The following is a 20,531-nucleotide window of genomic DNA, read 5'->3' on the forward strand; positions in this document are numbered from 1 at the left end:
GGGTTAAGGCCCCCTCATTGAAATTGAGAAGTCAAGTGAGGGATGTAGCTTAGTTTTTAGATCATCCTCTCTCCTCATCCCAACCAAAGACCTAAATGAATGAGTTATACTTAGATTCATTTTATCTACAAAATATTTGATAATACTACTGTACAAAAGATTGCATATAAAATCAAAAACATCGACTAAATAGTGACATGAATCACATAGTTTAAATGTGTTTCCCTTAGATGAAAAGTTACATATCGAGGTAGACATGAAATCTTCCTCTTTGAGTAGTAACATACATACATTTATATCGTTATCTATTAATCAACAAACTCGTAGGTGTATGTCATGCATGAATTACGAATTAATGGTTTGAAGTAATACATTAAACCTTGAGTAGTTGTGACTTATTTTGGCCGTTGAGCGTAGATTTCGATATAAGGGAGTGTCTCCTTCAAAAAGGTTGCAATATGTTTTTCACCTTTGAAGGTCGTGGAGAATTTCCACGGTTGGAGATTGTGTTACACCTTTTCCATTTAAACGCCGGTATCAATTTAAAAATAGGCTATGATTTTGTCATGCTCTTGACATATTAAGAGTCCTTACGTAATCGTTGGGCCAAATGGGACCCTAATGGCGTTGAAAAACTAGGTGTCTAACTTATAGGGATTTGTCAGTCTTAGAATCTCTTTAGGCTAGTAGTGTTTGACACTTATGTCTATAGGAAAAGCCTTTTAATTTGTGGAATGCTCATATTTCATTTCAATGTTGCATTATATCCATATTTTTCTAATTTTACTAGAAAAAATAATAAAAGTTTTTTCGGATGATTTTTCTGTCTATGGTTTTAGTCTTGATAATTGTTTAGATAATTTAGTAAAAGTTTTTAAAATGTATGAAAAGGTTAACATTGTGCTGAATCGAGAAAATGTCATATAATAAAAGAAGATATCTTTTTAGATATTTGGTTTCGAACGAGATATTGAGATGGACAATGTAAAAATATATATGATAGAGAAAATATCTTCTGTAAAAGAAATGAGGAGTTTCTTAATTAGGACATGCGAGATTTTATCATCGAATTTATCAAAAAATTCTCTATATTGTCTAAGCCTATGATTAGTCTACTTCTCAAGGACACTATTTTTATTTTGGAGTTTTTCATGAGTCGTTTTTCCGAATAAAGAAACATTCAAATTTATTAAATATAAAAGTATATATACCTAAACATTTTCACACACAACTCAACTTCACTATTATTCATTATCACATTGAATTAATTGGCAAAACAAAGAAGAGCAGGATGATTTGCTTTTTAGACCGTCTGATTCAGGAACATATATTTCTCAAAGAGTTAAATAATATGATGAGGCAAAAAACATGAATAATGTAGTGTTAAATAAATTTAATTTGATACACAAGATTGGTTGGAAGCCACATAGTCGAAACATGATGAAATTAAACTCAGGTGGTGCAAATAAGGAAAACAATGTTGCTAGATGTGAGGGAATTATTAGAGACAATAAAGGTCAGTGGGTATGTGGTTTCACGACATCCTTGGGGTAATGCAACGCAGTCATTGTAGAGTTGTGGGGTGTTTTTGAAGATCTCAAACTTACTAGGAATCTCAGGTTAGGATTAAGATTAATATGGATTTAGCTGTTACGATTCAAGCTAATGAGAAGGAAAAGATAAGTATGAGAGAAGGTTTGACATTAATTAAACATATCTGAAGATTAATCGAGGCGCTTGAGGCAGTACACTCTTTTCGGGAAACGAATAGTATGTGGATGTTTTAGCGAATGTCAATTGCTTTTTAGATTTAAAGTTCATTTATTTTAATTTGACGTTGCAGTTTCATTCAAGTCTATTAAAAGATGATATTAAAGGCATAACTAGATGGGAAACAATTTTGCAAAGTTTGTGTTGAGTTTTTGTTAATTACTGAAGACTTATCGATTGATTTAAGAAATGATTCACACAATAATATATTACATAATTTATGGTTGCATAACATCAATAGTGTGTGAAAATTGAAGTGAAGTTCAGCTTGAAAACTGAAACATGTTTTATTATATCATTTTATTCAAAGCAACGTAACATCAATCCGTTGTAGTCTAGTTGGTCAGGATACTCGGCTCTCACCCGAGAGACCCGGGTTCAAGTCCCGGCAACGGAATTTCATTTTTAATTCAAAACTTTTTCACGTCATGCAAAGTATTTTTGATTGAACTGAAAAGTTTGATACAAAATACAATACAGGCATACAGCTATTTCGACGCATAGTATTTTTGATTGAATTGAAAAGTTTGATACATAGTTAAAATATCAGATAATGAGGCAAAATTCTGCAATTTTATTGAACCTCTCTGTTTGATCCATGCACATCAAAATCATATCAGTTTGTGCACACTTTTTCAATATTTTTGCATTACATTTTTTTTTTTCACACATAAAAATGTTCTAATCTTGAACAAAATTCCTAACCCTAACCCTAACTGCTCCACTTAATTTGTGCACAGATTTTGCAATCCCAAACATTTCATCTTTACCAATCTCTCTTTTCGATGAAACCAACACAATTTGAGTTCCACACAATTCATCATATATCCTCTCAAACTCTTCCAACACTTGCCCAACCATTCCCAATTTCTTCTTCTTCATCAACATCTTCACCAACCCAACCACATGCCGCTCAAAATTCCCCTGCTCCACCACCTTCCTCACCGCCGAAGCATCAATAATACCACCATCTGATTCAAGTTTCGATTTCCTGAGGAATTTCAAGAGTCGATGAACATCCCTTTGAACTGCATGAAGTGTGTTGCTGGTTTGAGCTACATCTATGATTGCAGCAGCATATCCAGTAGCAGGCTTGTGATGGAATATTGGAGAAGATTGTTTGAGTATGACAGATGGGGTTGTTGAAGTAGAAAATGGTAGAGAGTGATTGTTGTGTAGGAAATTTATGATTTTTTGAGGTTTTGGTTTTGGAGGCCGGTTAGGGATTGGATGAGGAGTTCTTGTGAAGCGATGAAATTCACGATTTGGTGTTGATGTTGGTGGTGGAAGGGATGAGAGTTTGAGATTTGAAACGGAGTTTGGTAAAGTTTCCATGGAAGAATAAGCTATTACGTGAAGAACCTAACCAGAGAGGATAAGGTTAAGGCCACTTGGTTTTCAAACAAAAACCCTTTGATTTTTATATACATGATGAGATGAGTGAACGATGATAAAAATAATTTTTGCATAACTTTTGTTCTTTTTTTATTGACAAAGTAGTCAACTCATGTTTAAATAAATTATTATATCAATCGAGTGTAAATATTGATCTCTTATTTTTAAATTAATAATTTCATTTTTTATTTTGTAAATTAACAATATTATATTTTATAATATGTACATAAATATCTCAAGAAACAAAGTATATCTATTAAATATATATTTTTATTAATTTCTAATTTTATATTAACGTTTTTTTGTTTAATTCAATGAATATTTTAAAAAGCTATGGTCAATACCAAATTTTTCATTCAAACTATCGAGTTTATAAGAAGTATTTAAGTTTACTAAATTTTAAGTTCTTATCGGATTTTTAAAAAAAAAAATACATGTATTTTTATCAGGTTTCTAAAATTGTGCGGTAAAATTCCTGTTTTTCTTGTCTTTTTATCGGATATTTTGAAAAAACCAATAAAAATGGATGAGTGAGTGATTATAATTTTATTGTTGCTCTTTTATTAATATATAGTAGTCAATTAATATTTAAATAAAGGGAAATTCTTGATTTCTCCTTATTTCTAAAAGAGTGTAGGTAATTTATCCCAAGTGATATGAATCAATGAATCATGCCATATAAAAATAAAGTTTTAAAATCAGATATTTATAAGTTTTTTTAACAAATTAGTTAGTTTTTAAGTTTTGTATTTTGATAAATTTATATTTTAATTCTTATTGAGAATATTATCGTTCATTCAATCGTTGTTATGGCTCTGTTTGGGAAGACCTCTTTTCGAGCTTATAGCTTATGTCTTATAAGCTCGTATGATAATTTAGACCCGTTTGGTAACGGTCTTTTCTTCACGAACTTTTAGCTTATTTTACTAGCTTATAGCTTATTTTCCAGACGCTATTTCAAATAGCGTTTTAGCTTATGTCTTATAGCTTATTATTTTTTCTTCCTTTTTTATCCTTATTATTTTAATTAAAATCCATTTTTAACCCTTAAAATTTAATTTAAAACAAAATAATTATATATTAAATATCTTTTATGTCATTTTACATTTATAAGTTAATTTAACCGCTAATTTTACCAAACACTTCAGTTAACTTATAAGCTATCAGTCTCAACCATCCGCTATAAGCTATAAGTTATCAGACATCAGCCATAAACTATAAGCTATCAGCTAGCTTATCAGTCAACCTCTATTTTTACCAAACATACCCCATATGTCTTTCATATTTTACTCCTGTTATTCTACTTATCTATTTATATTATTTATAATTACTAATAGATTGATCAATCTGACTAATATGTCTTTTGCTAAAAAAACTTTTTACACATAAAAAATGACAATTTCTTAACTAACAAAATAACATACCACTTTTTCAACTTTTAATAACCAATCGCCAATTGTTGGTCTCTCATTGATCTAACTTTTTAACTTTTCAATAACTAACTTTTCAACTTTTTCTCCCCAACACACTTCTTCTCTCTCTTATTTAAAATTTCAAATTTCTTTCACATTTCATTTTCTCACACTTTGTTACTTTTATTTTAATTATTCTCCATTTAATCACAAAAATTATTAATAATCTATTTTTTTAATTTTATTAAAATTAAATATTTATTTATCTCACGGGTCATTAACAATATAATATTTAATTTATTTTAATCGATCATTACACACTTTCTTTATCTTAATTAAAATTTCAAATTTCTCTCAAATTTTCATTCCACACTTTCTTACTTTCATTTTAATTTTTTTATCTATCATCTCTAAAAAATAATTTATTATTTTAATTTTAAGAAAATTAAAAATATTGTTATCTCACAGGTCATTATCAACACAGTATCTATTTTATTTTAGTGAACAATTACTATAAATTGAGAGATAATTTTTATTTTTAAATATTAAAACTTCTTTTTTTATATAATTATTTAATATAATTGAATTTATATGATATTTTTCATTTATAATTAAACAATTTATTTTAAATTTATACGTATTTAATTAAGTTTCATACAATATTAAATAAATTTACCCGTGCTTTCTGCAGGGGTATCTTACTAGTTTTACATGTCTCATGCTTTTTCTTTTATCTGAGATCCTTAATTTAATTTATTTTATCACATCTTGCTTCTTCAGTCAGTTTTGATGTATAAGTAAAATTTAATTTTTACTTCAGCTATATTCTCATATGTTTTTAATTATAATTTATTTAAAAATTGTTGTGTCTGATTCAATTTGTTGATGACTCTCTATTCGATTTTTCTTCACCTCCATTTGATTTTAAATAGAACATGTTAGATTAATTATATTGTAAATTTATATGAATATTAAAAATTCAAAAGAAAAAATATAGAAAAAGAAATAGAAATAGAAATAAAAAAGAAATAATAAATATTTTTAAGGGAAATCAATCATTAGAATTTTGAATCAAATTTTAAATTTATGGATGTGATTTGTGATAATGCATTATTGTTTAATTATGAGATTGTTTGATTCATTAATATAACTCATATTCAATTTTGATGAAAGATTAAAAATCTGGATTATGTAATTTAATTCATATTCATTATTATAGCATGCTTACTTAAGTCTTTATTTTGCTTTGATTGTTGTAGAACAATATAACACATGACTTTGGATGTGATGATTTTACGGGTAATGTTAGGAAAAGAGATATTGAACTATGAGAATTTAAATCAGACTACTCTGTACTTCTGACTATTAAGAGTGTATTTTCTTTCCTTAGGTTAACAGTAACACCTTTTACACGTAGGTGGTTTTACACTAAATTGGGTTACCAATTCATGTGTTATTTTATTTACTGCCTTTATTTTGCTGATTATGCAGTACACTTGTCATAAACATTGTTACGACATTGTGTCTGACATCTTAATATTCAGAGAACAAAATTTCATTGAGGAGTACTCTTTCCAAGACCTTTCTTTATCTTATGTAGCTATTTGATGATACATATGTTATATGCCAAGCAAAAGAAAGCAACATTTAAAAAAAGGGCAGCATGCAATGCTGGAAACAAGTAAAAAATTAATTTTTACCCCCTCAAAGACCTTCTTCCTTTCTTCTTTACTAACCACTTCTATAAGAGGTCGTGTCTCAATGTACCTTATTCTATGTTGAGTCTCCAGCCAGTTTGAAGGATTAGCTCCATCTGCATGATATAGGCCCTCCCAGAATGTGGTTAGCCCGGCCCTCAAGATTTCCTCCTCGGGTGACATATCCTCTGCCTTGTACCCATACATGTTCAGAGTCTTCAAAAAGTGGTCATGACTTCAATATTTAGAGAATATATCCCCACATCTCGGCGATTCCAAAGTAGAGGAGCAGGATGGGTAACCCTATAGAAGGAAGCACAAACTTTCATGAGCTTCACAACTCCGAGGAATGACTAAGAAGTATCAGTCTTTAAATTTTTTTAAAACTATCTATGAAGACATAAACATTTTTCTTTGTCGAACAGAACAAAAGCACTACTTGTTCCTGGTCCTCTTTGGCAAAAGTACGTTAACATCAAAGAAGTTGAAAAATAATTCTAGATTCGACACCTTGTTCTTATACTCTCACCAATACTAAAATACCTTTATCTAGGTCCAACACACCAGGTGCAGTTGCAAAAGGAAAATTCTCAAGTGATTCAAGACCTCTACCTTGAACTCATTAAAAAGAAGTCTAAATGAGATTATATAATATTCCCGAGATTCAAGATACCGCCTAACCTCATCATCACTAGGTTCCCAACCATTCAAACCCCTAAAAGCTTTAATAAAAATCTGTGCCCTTAAGTCGTTTTGATATTCCCCTACCGTCTTCAAATTTACTGTGATTATTTTAGAAAAGGAAAAACCATGATCAACCTTAGAAATGTCTAACCTAAAAAGGTTTGCTCCCCTATCTTCCTCCATAAGCACCCTAAGGTTCTCCTCATTTTGTGGTCCCCTAATTTATCATTGTCACCTCTAGAGCTTTCCCTAGAATAAGAGTTGTCACTAATCTATATGAAGTCCATGGGAGGAGATTTCACCGCTAAAGGGACCACGTCTAATATCTTAGGATCATCCATCCCAGTATGCGAAGAAGAATCATTTATATTATCCATACTAGAGAAATCCACATACTCTATGTTTGAGTTCCTTGTGTTTTCCATAACTAAGCAATAAATGGGAGAAACGGTAAGGACGATAGGAAAGAGATATTACCTCGAAGAAATTGCAAAGTTGAAGACGAACAAGGCGTGGAATGGTTCCTAAATACTCAAAAACACTACTCAGATGCAAAGATGAAATAAGAAAAAAATTGATAACGAACCAATATGAATATTGCATGAGCATAAGAAAAGATAGTTAATGAAGAAGGAAATGTAGAACGTCTCGATAGGAAAGCAAAAGAACAAATAGTGGCAAGATATCTATTTATACAAACAAACGAAAAACAGAGCTGACAATCGAGAGTAGAAAGAAGATAATGAGATAGGAACAAAGACTCAATATTAACCTTGAGACCATAATAACCCTCAAGTAGACTCGGGTACCCTAAGAAATGTCACCACTTCCTATCCTATGAACTTAGAGCCATATGGGAGAGTTATGAAGTGAGACATTTCATTTACAAGACAAACATTAATTGTGTGTATTCTTGAGGAAACATACTCCCACTCAACAAACTTTTTCTTGGTCATCCCCTATGGAATACGAACAGACTCAAGTAATTAAAACAGTGAAGAAGGATGGTCTCAAGGTTCGTCTAAAAGCTTCAGCTCAATTCTAATTTCTAACTACACACGTGACAACAAGACTTGGAGGACAATTGTTTTGGGCCAACCAAAATCCCAACGAGATCGACCCAAATATGGAGGCCTAGCCCAAAGGATCCTCAACGATGAAGAGGCGGAGACGTGTTGGAAGGTCTTGCACCTGGTTCGAGCCATTGGTTCATTTGAACCGTCAAATCCCATCAAACGACTTCCGCATCCTTCACCGAATCAAACGGGAGCACTTTTAACCGCTCACCATTTATAAACTTGCCACGCTTCATAACATGTATTCATTCACTCATACTCTTGCAAGTTAAATCTATTTGACCTCATTGATTAACCCGTTTTATCATAACATGTATTCATTCACTCATACTCTTGCAAGTTAAATCTATTTGACCTCATTGACTAACCCGTTTCATCACATCGAAGAACTCCACCACCGTATTAGAGAAGCTTCCCAACACCTCGTCCCGCATTTAAAATTTAAAATATAATTAAAATGCAGAAACAACTAGACAAACAATTTAAACTCAATATAAAATCTTTAAACAAAAAGATACAGTGAGAAAGAATTAGGATCTAAAAAATAAAAACAATATGTAAAATTCATTAATGTAATTCAATCAAACTGAAACAAAACAATTAAGAAGTCTTCAATTCTGAGCACATTTGATGTTTTTTTTTGTAATATATACTTTTGATTCTTCTTTATCTTCTTTAGATCAACAAGAACATGAAGGCAATTTCTTCATTTCACTAATTTCCAAATCAGAACCTGAAATTATATCAATCTTCTCCCCTTTTAGTGCTGCAACATCATGATTACCATTTCCCTTAATCCCATTACTACACTCCAAAGACCTTTTAGAAACAACCTTATTAATCTCTTGAAGCAACTTCAAAAAAGCAGAGTTAATATTTTCACCACTAAAAGCAGAAGTTTCTGAGAAAAAGAGACCCTGATCCTCTGCAAACTCCACAGCATCTTCAGTTTGTACAACTCTCTGGTCCACAAGATCACCTTTGTTACCAATTAACATGATCACGATCGAACCGTCGGCGTGTGATCTTAGTTCCTCAACCCATCTAGCAACATGATCAAATGTTTGCCTTTTCGTTATGTCGTAAACTAGCATGGCCCCTAACGCTCCTCTGTAGTATGCACTCGTCACCGCTCTATACCTAAAAAATGAATAAATTAGATGTAATCACAAGTGTCTGTGTCTGTGCCTGTTTCATACACTGAGTCAGACACATATTTTTTCTGTAGTGTCGGTGCTGCAGAGAATATTAGTATTACTACATAATGTAAGTAAAATATAGATATGAGATTATAGGATGAAAAGAAAACCTTTCTTGGCCAGCAGTATCCCAGATCTGAGCTTTGATGAGTTTACCATTAATAGTGACAGTTTTAGTTTGAAACTCAACACCAATGGTTGATTTAGAGTCAAAACAGAACTCATTCTTAGTAAACCTTGACAATATTTGTGTCTTTCCAACTGCAGAATCACCAATCACAACAACCTTAAACACATAATCTATTTTTTCATGAAGCTTCTCAGCTTCTACTCCATTCATTTCTTGATTCATTTTCTTGTCAAGATCAAAAAGAGGTTCAAGAGAGATATATAGTAGAAGAAAAGGTAAGTAGGAGAAATAATAAATAAAGTAAAGGAAAAGGAAAAGGGTTGTAAGAAAACATGAACTGGACAACAACGGTTGTTGAATTACCAGTGGCAATGGAATTGTCTCCCTTTAATGCTTTTACCAAATTAAGTGTACTGCATCATATATATTTATATTTTATATAGTATACATATATGGTGATATTGTTTAGATATCATATTATTGCTTTTATTAGATTATTAATCAAAGTTTCCGGAGATTGTGATGCTTTGAAAGGGGATTTGGAAATTGTGAATTATTGAGTGGTTGAAGAGTAAGATAATTTTGAAAATTGTGCTATAATTACATAATATTTTTGAGCCAGCATTTTGCTGAATTTTTTATTTTAAGAATTAGTTTTTCTAGTTGCATGGATATGATATTGAATGTTTATTTTTCTTATATAAACTTTCACTCAAATAATATAATCAAAATTATATAGAAATAACATCAACATTATATAGAAATAGCAGATAAACAAACAATAAACTTCAACGTTATAAAATTAAAAGTGTCAAAAGTAAATGGTATAAAAACATATTGACTATGACAACACGTTTTTGTTAGAACTTGGAATCATTTTGTTGATAAAAATGGAGATTTAAATGTGGAGAGTGAGAGAGATAAATAGAGAGAATGAGAGAGAGAATAATTGAGGGTGAGAATATTTTCATTAACATTGATAACAATACCTCAAAGATATTTAAACACTTACAAGTGGATTGGGACAAAGTTACAAACATCAAATAACTGGAAAAAAATATTCTCGGACCTGTAACCGGTTACACTAAACCTGTAACAGATTACAAATTGAAACAAAAATAATTCCATAAACAGTGGTAACCGGTTACAACAACCGATTACAGTAACTGGTTACTGCAAACGCGTAATCGGTTACACCATGACGCAGTCAAAAATTCGAAAGAAATAACAAGCGCTAAACCTAGAACAAAACACACGGTTGCAAGCTAAAAACCTGTTAGATAAGTTGGATTTCACCAAAAAAAACTTTGGATTTTATTATGATGAAAGATAATCCTTATGGTCACGCCAAACTTGCGCAAATCCTGCCGAACCGTTTCGACGGGCGGCTACTTCTTTGATACGTGCAACCGGCCTTCCTACATTACACCAACTCTAGAATCACTTTTTCTCAGCTTATTTGACTTTTTAACATACCTGTAACCTGTTACACCCCATGGTAACCGGTGACATCACTTGAATTACTGTTTTTTCCTTAACACACAACCTTAATTCAAGTGATTCAAGTCTTCCATGCCCATCCATGTTCATCTTCAACCTTTTGAACACTTCAATTGTGATTCTCTTAGTCAACAAATCAACCCATTGGTCTTCACTTGGTCCTCTCATGTGCAATTGAGTTTTTAGCTAGGTTTATAGCGAAAATGATTAATCAAGAGCGTTACAATGTCACCATCATCGCTGCCTAGCTCTTTCAATAGATTCCTTAGCAACACGGCTCGACACACACACAATGAAGCAGTAATATACTCAACCTCACAAGACGATAGTGCTACTACCGATTTCTTCTTTGAACACCAGAAGGTTGGTGCTCTACCGACCATAAAGATGTATCCATGTGTAGATTTTCAACCATATTTATCTCTGCACCAATTGGAATCAGTATAACCGAGTAAATTGCATTTTCTGCATGTGTCCGCTGCAGGAAAGAGAATTCTGCAATCAATAGATCCTTTGACATATCTTAGAGTCCTTTTGACTACTTCCAAGTGAGATAGCTTCGGTCTCTCTAGTAATCTACTCACAATACCGACACTAAACGCCAAATTTGGTAGTGTATTGCACAAGTAACACAAGGATTCAATTAGAATCCTATACTGAGTTGGATTAACATCTTACTCATCATCATTCTTTGACAAGTGTAGCCTCATTTTAATTGGAGTAATGACAACATTACAATGCTCAAATTCAAAGTTCTTCAAAATCTCAAGTGCATGCCTTTTTTGGTGCATGAGCATTCCCTTCTATGGATGGCATGTAGAGCCAAACCCATGGGGCTCACACGAACTCGAGTCAACGGGTGAAAACCCGAGTTGACTAGGTTTGGGTTCGGGTGCAAATTTGGGTAGTGTGAAACTCGCGTCCGAAACCCGAAATCACCCTTGCTTATGTATATATTGTGGAAAGTTGTAGGAAAATTGCAGGAAAAATGTATTTTATGTATTTTACTGCGGGTTCGGGTTTGGGTGAAAAATCCCGAACCCAACGAGTGTGGGCGTGAGTGTTATTTTGCCACCCGAACAACCTTTGGGTTTGGGTGGCAATTTTAGGTGCGGGTTTGGATAGTGTGAAACCCGCACCCAACTCGACCCATTGTCATCCCTATTCCCTTCTTGAATTTGTGAAACTCAATACCAAAGAAGTATGTCATGAGGCCAAGCTCGGTCATCTCAAAACCTTCATAAGCTCACTTTTGAACTTAGAAATGCACTTTTTGTTGTTGCTCGTCATCAACAAATCGTCTACGTATAGACAAAGGATTATCACCCCTTCATTTGTTTCCCACTTCACATACACGCCATGTTTGAATATACACTTCTTGAAGCCAATCTTCTTTGAGAAACCATTTATCCTCTTGTTCCAAGCCCTTAGAGCTTATTTCAAATGGTACAACACTTTCTTTAACTTGTACAACTTTGACTCTTGTTTTTTCACAACAAAATCAGGGGGATGTTCTACATAAACTTCCTCTAATGGTTTCAATTCTAGTAACCGGTACAAATACCTCTTCAAAGTCTATGCTTTCTCTTCGTAAAAATCCTTTTGCAACTAATCGAGCCTTATGCTTGATTATTTCACCCTTGGGATTTGCCTTGACCTTATACACTCATCTTACACCAATCGACTTATTTCCTTCTGGTAGATCAACAAACTCACAAGTATTGTTTTTCTCAATCGATTCTAGCTGCTCATTCATAGCACAAATTCATTTAGGATCACTCAAGGCCTCTTCCTTCTTAACGAGTTTGTTTTCGTCCATAAGTGAAAAATGGATGAAATCACCATCATCATTGACGTCGTTGTCTCGGAACAACTCACAATCTTGGAGTCTTTGAGGCAAACATCTTTTTCTTGTTAATCTTCTCGCATTTTCTTTAATACGGGCTTCGACAGGGGCTGGTCTTGCACTCTCAAACTATGCAAAATATGAATTTTCAATGATGTAATCAATTACAATTTTTACGTAACTGGTTACTACTTTTACGTAACTTGTTGCAACTCCTTTATTTCATCAAAAAATGGCATGTCTGGTGATCACAACCCTTCTATTTGCTGCATCATATATCTTGTAACCTCTGGTGGAGTGATACCCAACATGTATCATCAATTCTCCCTTATCGTCCAACTTCTTTCAAAGTTTCCCCGAAACATGTGGATAGGCTACAGAACAGAAAACTCTTAAATGGTTCATATTCGATTTGAATTTGCACCATGCCTCTTCCGGTGTTATCTTCTCAAGCTTATTTTTTAGACACATATTAAGCAAGTTCTAAATGTCGATTCACCCCATAACTCTTTCGACAAGTTCTTCCCTTTCAACATGCTTCTCACCATGTTGAAAATCGATCGATTATTCCTTTCGGCAACACCATTTTGTTGCGGTGTATAGGGTGGAACTACGTAACGTGTTATCCCCTCTTGATCACAAAACCTCCCAAAGTCATTTGAGACGTATTCACCTTCACATCCATTTTGAGAACTTAAAGCTTGTGACTGCTTTGCAGCTCAACCATGGAATTGAACTTCTTAAACACTTTGAATACCTCATATTTTTTCTTGATTACGTACGTCCATAGATTTCTACTATAAACATCGATGAATATGACAAAATATTTATTGCCACGAATCGAGTCAACTTGCATCGATTCAAAAACATCAGAATACACCACCTCAAGGTGATGTTTGGTTCTACAACTTGCATCCTTGTTGAATTTACCCTTATGTTGCTTCGCTTGCACACATTCTTCATTAATTTATGTTGGTATGTTGATCAATGGCAACCCTGTTACCATTCCGTTATTTTACAAAGCAATGAGATCTCTAAAATTGTGATGCCCAAGATGATAGTGTCATATCCACTTTTCTTGACTAGCCGTTATAGCAAGACAAATATGCTCTATCACCTTCAACTTAATCTTGAAGGTTCTATTGTCAGCCATAGAAACATTTAGGACCAAAACCATGTTTGCGTCCATAAAGCATAACACCTTGTTCTCCATGTGAATCTTGTAACCCTTCTCAAGCAAATGGTCAATACTTAGAAGGTTACACTTAATTCCTGTAATATAAAATACATATTTGATCAAGGAATGTCCACCATGCTTTCTCATGATCAAACCATCACTAACTTATCCCATCAACCACTAGAGTAGTGTCATCCGCGAACTTTACTTTGTTCTTCATAGCACAATTGATTTTAACAAAACCAATCTTTTCTCCTGTCATATGAGTAGAATAACCAGAATCCAAGTAACATTCTTTGTTGCACTGAACTCCCTTTACGCACTCATCATAACACTTTATGTTTCCTGTAATCGATTACATCTTTTACGTAACTGGTTACATCATGTTCTACAGCATTCCCAGAATTGCTATTGTTGATGTCCCGTAGCCTGTTGTTGTTGCATTCCCTTTCTGTGATCATGGCCAAGAGTGTGTTCTCCTTATAAAACTCTTGTATTTTCACCTTGGCTTTATCCCCTTAAGATTCTTTCTTATTCGCGTTGCATTCTCTTGCAAAATGGCCAAACTTTTGACAAATAAAGCATTGTAGTTGCTTTTTTCAATCTTTCCCGTTTCACCTCTAAAGTTGCCTTAACCACCATTCTTGTTGTAGCTATTCTCACCCTTTTGAAAAGCCGAATTCTTGGAACTCAGGGACTCTCTTCCACCAAATTTCTGAAAATTCTCTTTACTCTTCATGGATCATTTTCCTTTCAATTTCTTGTTTTTCTCATTGAAACAAGCTTGCCAAGTGATCTCCTCCTCTGCCTTGTCATTATTTCTCACCCCCATCATTTGATCACGAGCGTCAAGAGATCTTTGTAGCTCTTCTTTGCTCATCGTCACAAGATCCTTCGATTCCACAATTGCCACTACAATGTTATCAAATCTTTTCATTATAGAACGCAAGATTTTTGCGACAACATTCTGCTTCGTAAACGTTTATCCACGTACTTTTATTTAGTTCACCAATCGAGTAATTCTCGTCACATAATCGTTGATTGTCTCCTTTTCCTCCATTTGAATTAATTCAAGTTGACGTTTGTGAGTTTATAACCTCATAACCTTCGCCTTGTCAGCCCGTGCATATGCTTTTTCCAAGATTTCCCACGCTTGCTTCAACGATTCATAATCACCAACTTTATCCAAGTTGTCACCATCCACACATTGATGGATCAAAAGCAACGTCTTGAAATCTTTCTTCTTCTCTTCCTTATGTGTTGCTCGTTGTGCCTTTGTTGCACCTTCAACAAGAGGATTCACCCCGTTCTTGATCACTTCAAGAACATATTGGTAGCCAAACAACATTTTCATTTACTTGTGCCATTTGTCATAATTCTTCGCATCAAGGATGAGTCTATATGTAGGGATTTTCAAATTGGAGACATAATTCATTACACACTAGGTGTTTGGTGAATCGAACCAAACTCTTGATGCTAAATGTTAACACTTGGAATCACTTGGTTGGTGAAAATGGAGGGTTTTAATGTGTGGGGAGAGAGAAATGGAGAGAGAGAATAATTTAGGGTGAGAATATTTTCGTTAACATTTATAACAATACCTCCAAGGTATTTAAATTAGGGTTAATACTACTTTACCCCTCTGCCATATAAGCGAGATTCGGTTTACCCCCCTCTAAAAAAAAACTTATTGGACAAACCTTGCAAAATAAAGATTCCATTAATATTGACCCTGATCAGTTTTTTTGGCCAAGATTCTTAGAATCTTGCCTACGTGGCATTTTTGGTAGTGCTGACTGTACAACACATAAGCAATGTAGCACAGTCAGCACTGCCACGTGGAATTTATTTTTTTTTATTATTTTTTCTGAAATTTTTTTAAAATTAATATTTTTTTTTAAAAAAAGAAATTTTTTTTTTTTAATTTTTTTTTTTAAATTAATATTTTTTAAAAAAAAAAAAATTAATATATTTTTTTAAAAAATTTAATATTTTTTTACGTTTTTAAAAAATATTTGACAGTACCTGCGGATTTACGTACGGATTTAAAAATACCTGCGGATTCACCAACGGATTTGACAATACCTGCGGATTTACCTACGAATTTGACAATACCTGGGAATTTACCTGCGGATTTACCTACGAATTTGACAATACCTGCGAATTTGACAATACCTGCGGATTTACCTACGAATTTGACAATACCTGCGGATTTACATACGGATTTAAAAATACCTGCGGATTTACCTACGGATTTGACAATACCTGCGGATTTAACTACGAATTTAAAATTACCTGCGGATTTACCTTTAAAAATACATGCGGATTTACCTGCGAATTTGACAATACCTGTGGATTTACCTACGGATTTGAAAATACCTACGAATTTATATATAATAAGAATAAATTTTAAAAATAATAAAAAAAACAGTAAAACAATTTAGGAAAAAAAATTAATAAAAACGTAAAAACGTAAATTTTTTTTAATTTTTCCAATTTTTTATAATTCTTTTTCAATTTTTTTATAATTTATATATAATAAAAACGTAAAAAAAATATTAATTTTTTTAAAATTTTTTTTTTTTAAAAAAATCAACAAAATTAAAAAAAAAATTTAAAAAAAATATTAAATTTTTATTAAAAAAAATTAATAAAAAAATTTTTCAAAAAAAAAAAATTTTAAAAAAATAAATTCCACGTGGCAGTGCTGACTGTGCCACATAAGCAATGTGTTGTACAGTCAGCACTACCAAAAATGTCACGTAGGCAAGATTCTAATAATCTTGGCCAAAAAAACTGATCAGGGTCAAATTTGATGGAATCTTTATTTTGCAAGGTTTGTCCAATAAGTTTTTTTTTAGAGGGGGGTAAGAATCTCGCTTATATGGTAGGGGGGTAAAGTAGTATTAACCCTTTAAATTATTACAAGTTGACTTGTAACTGGTTATAGTTGAAACAAAAACAATTCCATAACAATGGTAACCGGTTACAACAACTGATTACTGCGAATGCATAACCAATTACACCAACTACAGAAACACTTTTTATTAGCTTATTTGAATTTTCACACACATGTAACCGATTACAACACTTGAATTACTGTTTTTTCACTTAACAGTTTTCTAATGATTAGCCATTTTACTTGAAGCGGCTTTGAGAATTATCTGTCTCACAGTAAAACTTCTTGCCCTCAGCCCTACATGTAACGTCTGATTGATTTAAAGGGATGAAAATTGCTTTTAAAAAAATTAATTAAATAAAATTATTTATAATTAGAATTGAATTGAAGATAAAATACTTTATTTTTTGAAACATTCATATAAAAATAAATTTAACAATAAACTTTAAAATAAAAATCACGTTTAGATGATATAAAAAAATAGACCAAATAATATTCAACTCTAGAAACAGAGTCAATCTTACTTTTGAAGAATCAAGCATATCAATATTTATTTTACGCTTTTAAAATTGATTTTTTTTATTGTAACCAAATTGAAACCAAATATCCGCTTATTAATAAAGTGTTTTCATAGGGGAGAAAATTTAGATACAGTTCATTAGTTGTTATTTATATTATTTTAATAAAAGTATGATAAATATACGAAAATGAAAATAAGAAAAAATTATATAGGAAGAATTATATATTTATCATATTTTTATTATTAGAAAATAGTATAACACATTTTAAAAAATTATATTTTAATTTTCTTTTTATATGTAATTTTAGAATCAACCGACTAATTTGATGGATTATTTATACCGTCCACTAAGGGAGATTTCACTGAAATTGACCCAACATAAAAATTGTGAGGATTCAAATGTAAAACTTAGAGACAGCATATTTTTTATCTTAAATTTTTACTAGGATAAATTGATGTGAAATGTAGAGAAACATTTCAATGTAAGGTGATAATTTTCTTTAGCAATGTGAATTGTATTTTCTTTATTCATGGGAAGAGAAAACACATTGACCAGTGATGATATAATTGTGCAGCATGAGAATGGCCTACCATACCATACCATTAAATTCAATCCAGCCACACATGACAGGTCTAAATTAAATTCGTTGTCCCATTGTAGTGACCATAGGAGCAATACTACATACACAAATGTTATAAAAGAACATTCTTTAATTTCAATATTGCCAAGGAGAAATTAACACAATATCACAAGTTAGGGTTTTCACTTTTTGCACCGACAAAAATGAGATCCTCCACAATATCACATTTTATTTGGGCTCACTCGTTTCTTAATTATTATAAAATCATCAAACATAATTAACGAGTAATAAAAAAAAGTAGTTTTAGTAATAAGTTTATGAAAAAATTGTGTTACTTCAATATATTTTTCTTTACACTTATTAATATAATAGAATATAATAGAGAAAAAAAATACTTTTAAGTACTTTGAAAAATAGTATTTTTTTTATAAAGAAATTAGTAATAATATCAAGAAAATTTTGATATTGAATTTGGGTCACGAGGTGCTAACCGACTATCGAGTGATGATGGTGTTTGGTCTGAAGTTTTGTCGTTTGTCCTGGTTGGTAGGAGTGTACTTGCAAATACTTTTGTGATCTTGTTAGCTACGACCGTAATTATGAGATTTTTAATATTAAAATAATGCGTAACTTGACATATAATGATATGAGACTTATATTGCCTTAAAGATGTGGTATTGGGTTTGAGTTATCAAAAATTTCAGTTAGGATCAGTTATCCTAAAGCATTTAGCTAACAAATTCAATTGATGACTTGAGTGTTGTATTTCCTCGGGTTCGTAAATGATTAAATAAGACTTTATTGTTGGGACTATTGTCATTGGATTTTTCGTGCTCCATTGAGTGTGTTTGGTTTGGGGTAGATGGAGGGGAGGGAAGGAAATATTTTTAATTAAATGTGTTTGGTTCAAATTTTATGAGAGGAGGGGAGGAGAGCAAAACCACTCCAAAACACACTTTTTGCGTTCCTTCAAATCGAAGGGATTTGGAGGGGAGGGGATGAAATCTCAACTTTAATATTTTAAAAATTATTATAATTACTATAATATCCTTAGTTTAATTTTTCACATTTGAATATCATATTGTATCACTTATATAAGATAATAAGGATACAAATATAAATTATTAATAAAACTCCTCTCCTGCCCTCCTGAACCAAACATATTTTTAATTAAAATCCCTCTCTTCCCTTCCCCTCCCCTCCCCTCGTTTGAATCAAACACCCATGTGATTAAAAAAAATCCCCTCACCTCCTCTCCCTTTCTCCCCCATCCATTAAAATCCCTCCCCTCCCCCCCTCATTTGAACCAAACACACCCTAACTGTTTGGCTTTAAAGCGTTTTTACATTCGTGTTACCATCTTAGAGTATACATGACTCTTTCTCTTTAAGGTTTTGCTTTGATCTTTGTTTTGGTGTCAGAAGTTATTAATATCCCAATATCTTTAGGGTCTATTTGGTTCAAATGAGGGGGAGGGGAGGGGAGGGATTTTAATGGAGGGAAGGGAAGGGGAGGGGAGGGGAGGGATTTTTTGTAATTATATATATGTTTGGTTCAAACGAGGGGAGGGGAGGGGAGGGGAGGGAAGGGATTTCGTTTAAAAATATGTTTGGTTCACGAGGGGAGGGGAGGGGAGGGAATGGATTTCGTTTAAAAATATGTTTGGTTCACGAGGGGAGGGGAGGGATTTTAATAATAATTTACATTTTTATCCTTGTAATTTTATATAAGTGATATGATATTCAATTGTAAAAATTTCATAAATATTTTCTTGGAAATAATATTTGTATAACTGAGTGATTAAAAAGTCATAACTTATCGCATAATATTAAAAAAATTGAGTACACTTGATTCGTATTATAACTCTCGACACAAAATAAATTATGCGTTAATAACAACTTTTGAATTATAAAATAAATTATAATAAAAAAATTATAGTAATTATAATTTTTATTAAATAAAAAAATAAAAAATAATTTGAAGTTGAAGAATAATTATAATAAGTTGATGAAAGCAATAGAGAAAAAATCACAAAAAAAAGTAGGAACATGAAAGAAAATAATATTTTTAAAATAATAAAATAAAACTGGGGATATTTTAGTAAATATATTAATTTAATTAATATTAAAACTCAGATCCCCTCCCCTCCCCTCCGAATCCCTCGATTCGGGGGAACGCAAAAAATGTCATTTGGAGGGATTTTGCTCCCCTCTCCTCCCCTCCTAAAAATTGAATCAAACACATTTTATTTTAAATATTCCCTCCCCTCCCCTCCCCTCGCTCTACCTCGAACCAAACACACCCTTAAGAACACGTCCCTACCCCAAGGAAGAGGTGCAGGGGGATTCACTACCTAAGTGACTTAGTGGTTAGCATAGAAATGGTTGTACTGGAGAATTAAGAGTCAGAGTTCTCATTAAGTCAATCATATGAGCTTAGAGAGAAAAGCCGAGGGTCGAGGTTATCACTCAACCAAACGTATTAGCTTGAAGCTTAGAGGAAGAGTCTTACTTGGTAACGTATTAGCTTGAAGCTTAGAGGAAGAGTCTTACTTGGTAAGGCTTAAGGCCAGATTTCTTACTCAACAAAGTCGTAGAAGCTTGAAAGGGGCAATTCAACTTGCTTGAGATGGTGGCCGAAATTCT

General features: G+C 32.5%; 2 protein-coding genes and 1 non-coding gene across 3 annotated transcripts; 1 reads left to right on the forward strand and 2 right to left on the reverse strand.

The window, feature by feature from the left end:
• Positions 1 to 2,094: 2,094 nt before the first annotated feature.
• Positions 2,095 to 2,167, forward strand: TRNAE-CUC (transfer RNA glutamic acid (anticodon CUC)). Its single transcript has one exon. It is a non-coding gene; the product is annotated as a tRNA-Glu (tRNA).
• Positions 2,168 to 2,324: 157 nt separating this feature from the next.
• LOC131612941 (ATP synthase delta chain, chloroplastic-like) lies at positions 2,325 to 3,183 on the reverse strand. Its single transcript, XM_058884680.1, has one exon. The coding sequence runs from the start codon at positions 3,103 to 3,105 to the stop codon at positions 2,452 to 2,454; it is 654 nt and encodes a 217-aa protein (XP_058740663.1). The 5' UTR covers positions 3,106 to 3,183; the 3' UTR covers positions 2,325 to 2,451.
• A 5,256-nt stretch (positions 3,184 to 8,439) lies between these two features.
• On the reverse strand, positions 8,440 to 9,784 carry LOC131612942 (ras-related protein RABA3). The gene is made up of 2 exons (XM_058884681.1): positions 9,344 to 9,784; positions 8,440 to 9,174 (listed from the first exon to the last, which is right to left on the reverse strand). Exons 1-2 carry the CDS (start codon positions 9,583 to 9,585, stop codon positions 8,715 to 8,717), a joined length of 702 nt encoding a protein of 233 aa, XP_058740664.1. The 5' UTR covers positions 9,586 to 9,784; the 3' UTR covers positions 8,440 to 8,714.
• Between the last annotated feature and the right edge of the window lie 10,747 nt (positions 9,785 to 20,531).

Source organism: Vicia villosa, linkage group LG6 (genome assembly GCF_029867415.1).
Source record: "Vicia villosa cultivar HV-30 ecotype Madison, WI linkage group LG6, Vvil1.0, whole genome shotgun sequence".
Taxonomy (NCBI): domain Eukaryota; kingdom Viridiplantae; phylum Streptophyta; class Magnoliopsida; order Fabales; family Fabaceae; genus Vicia; species Vicia villosa.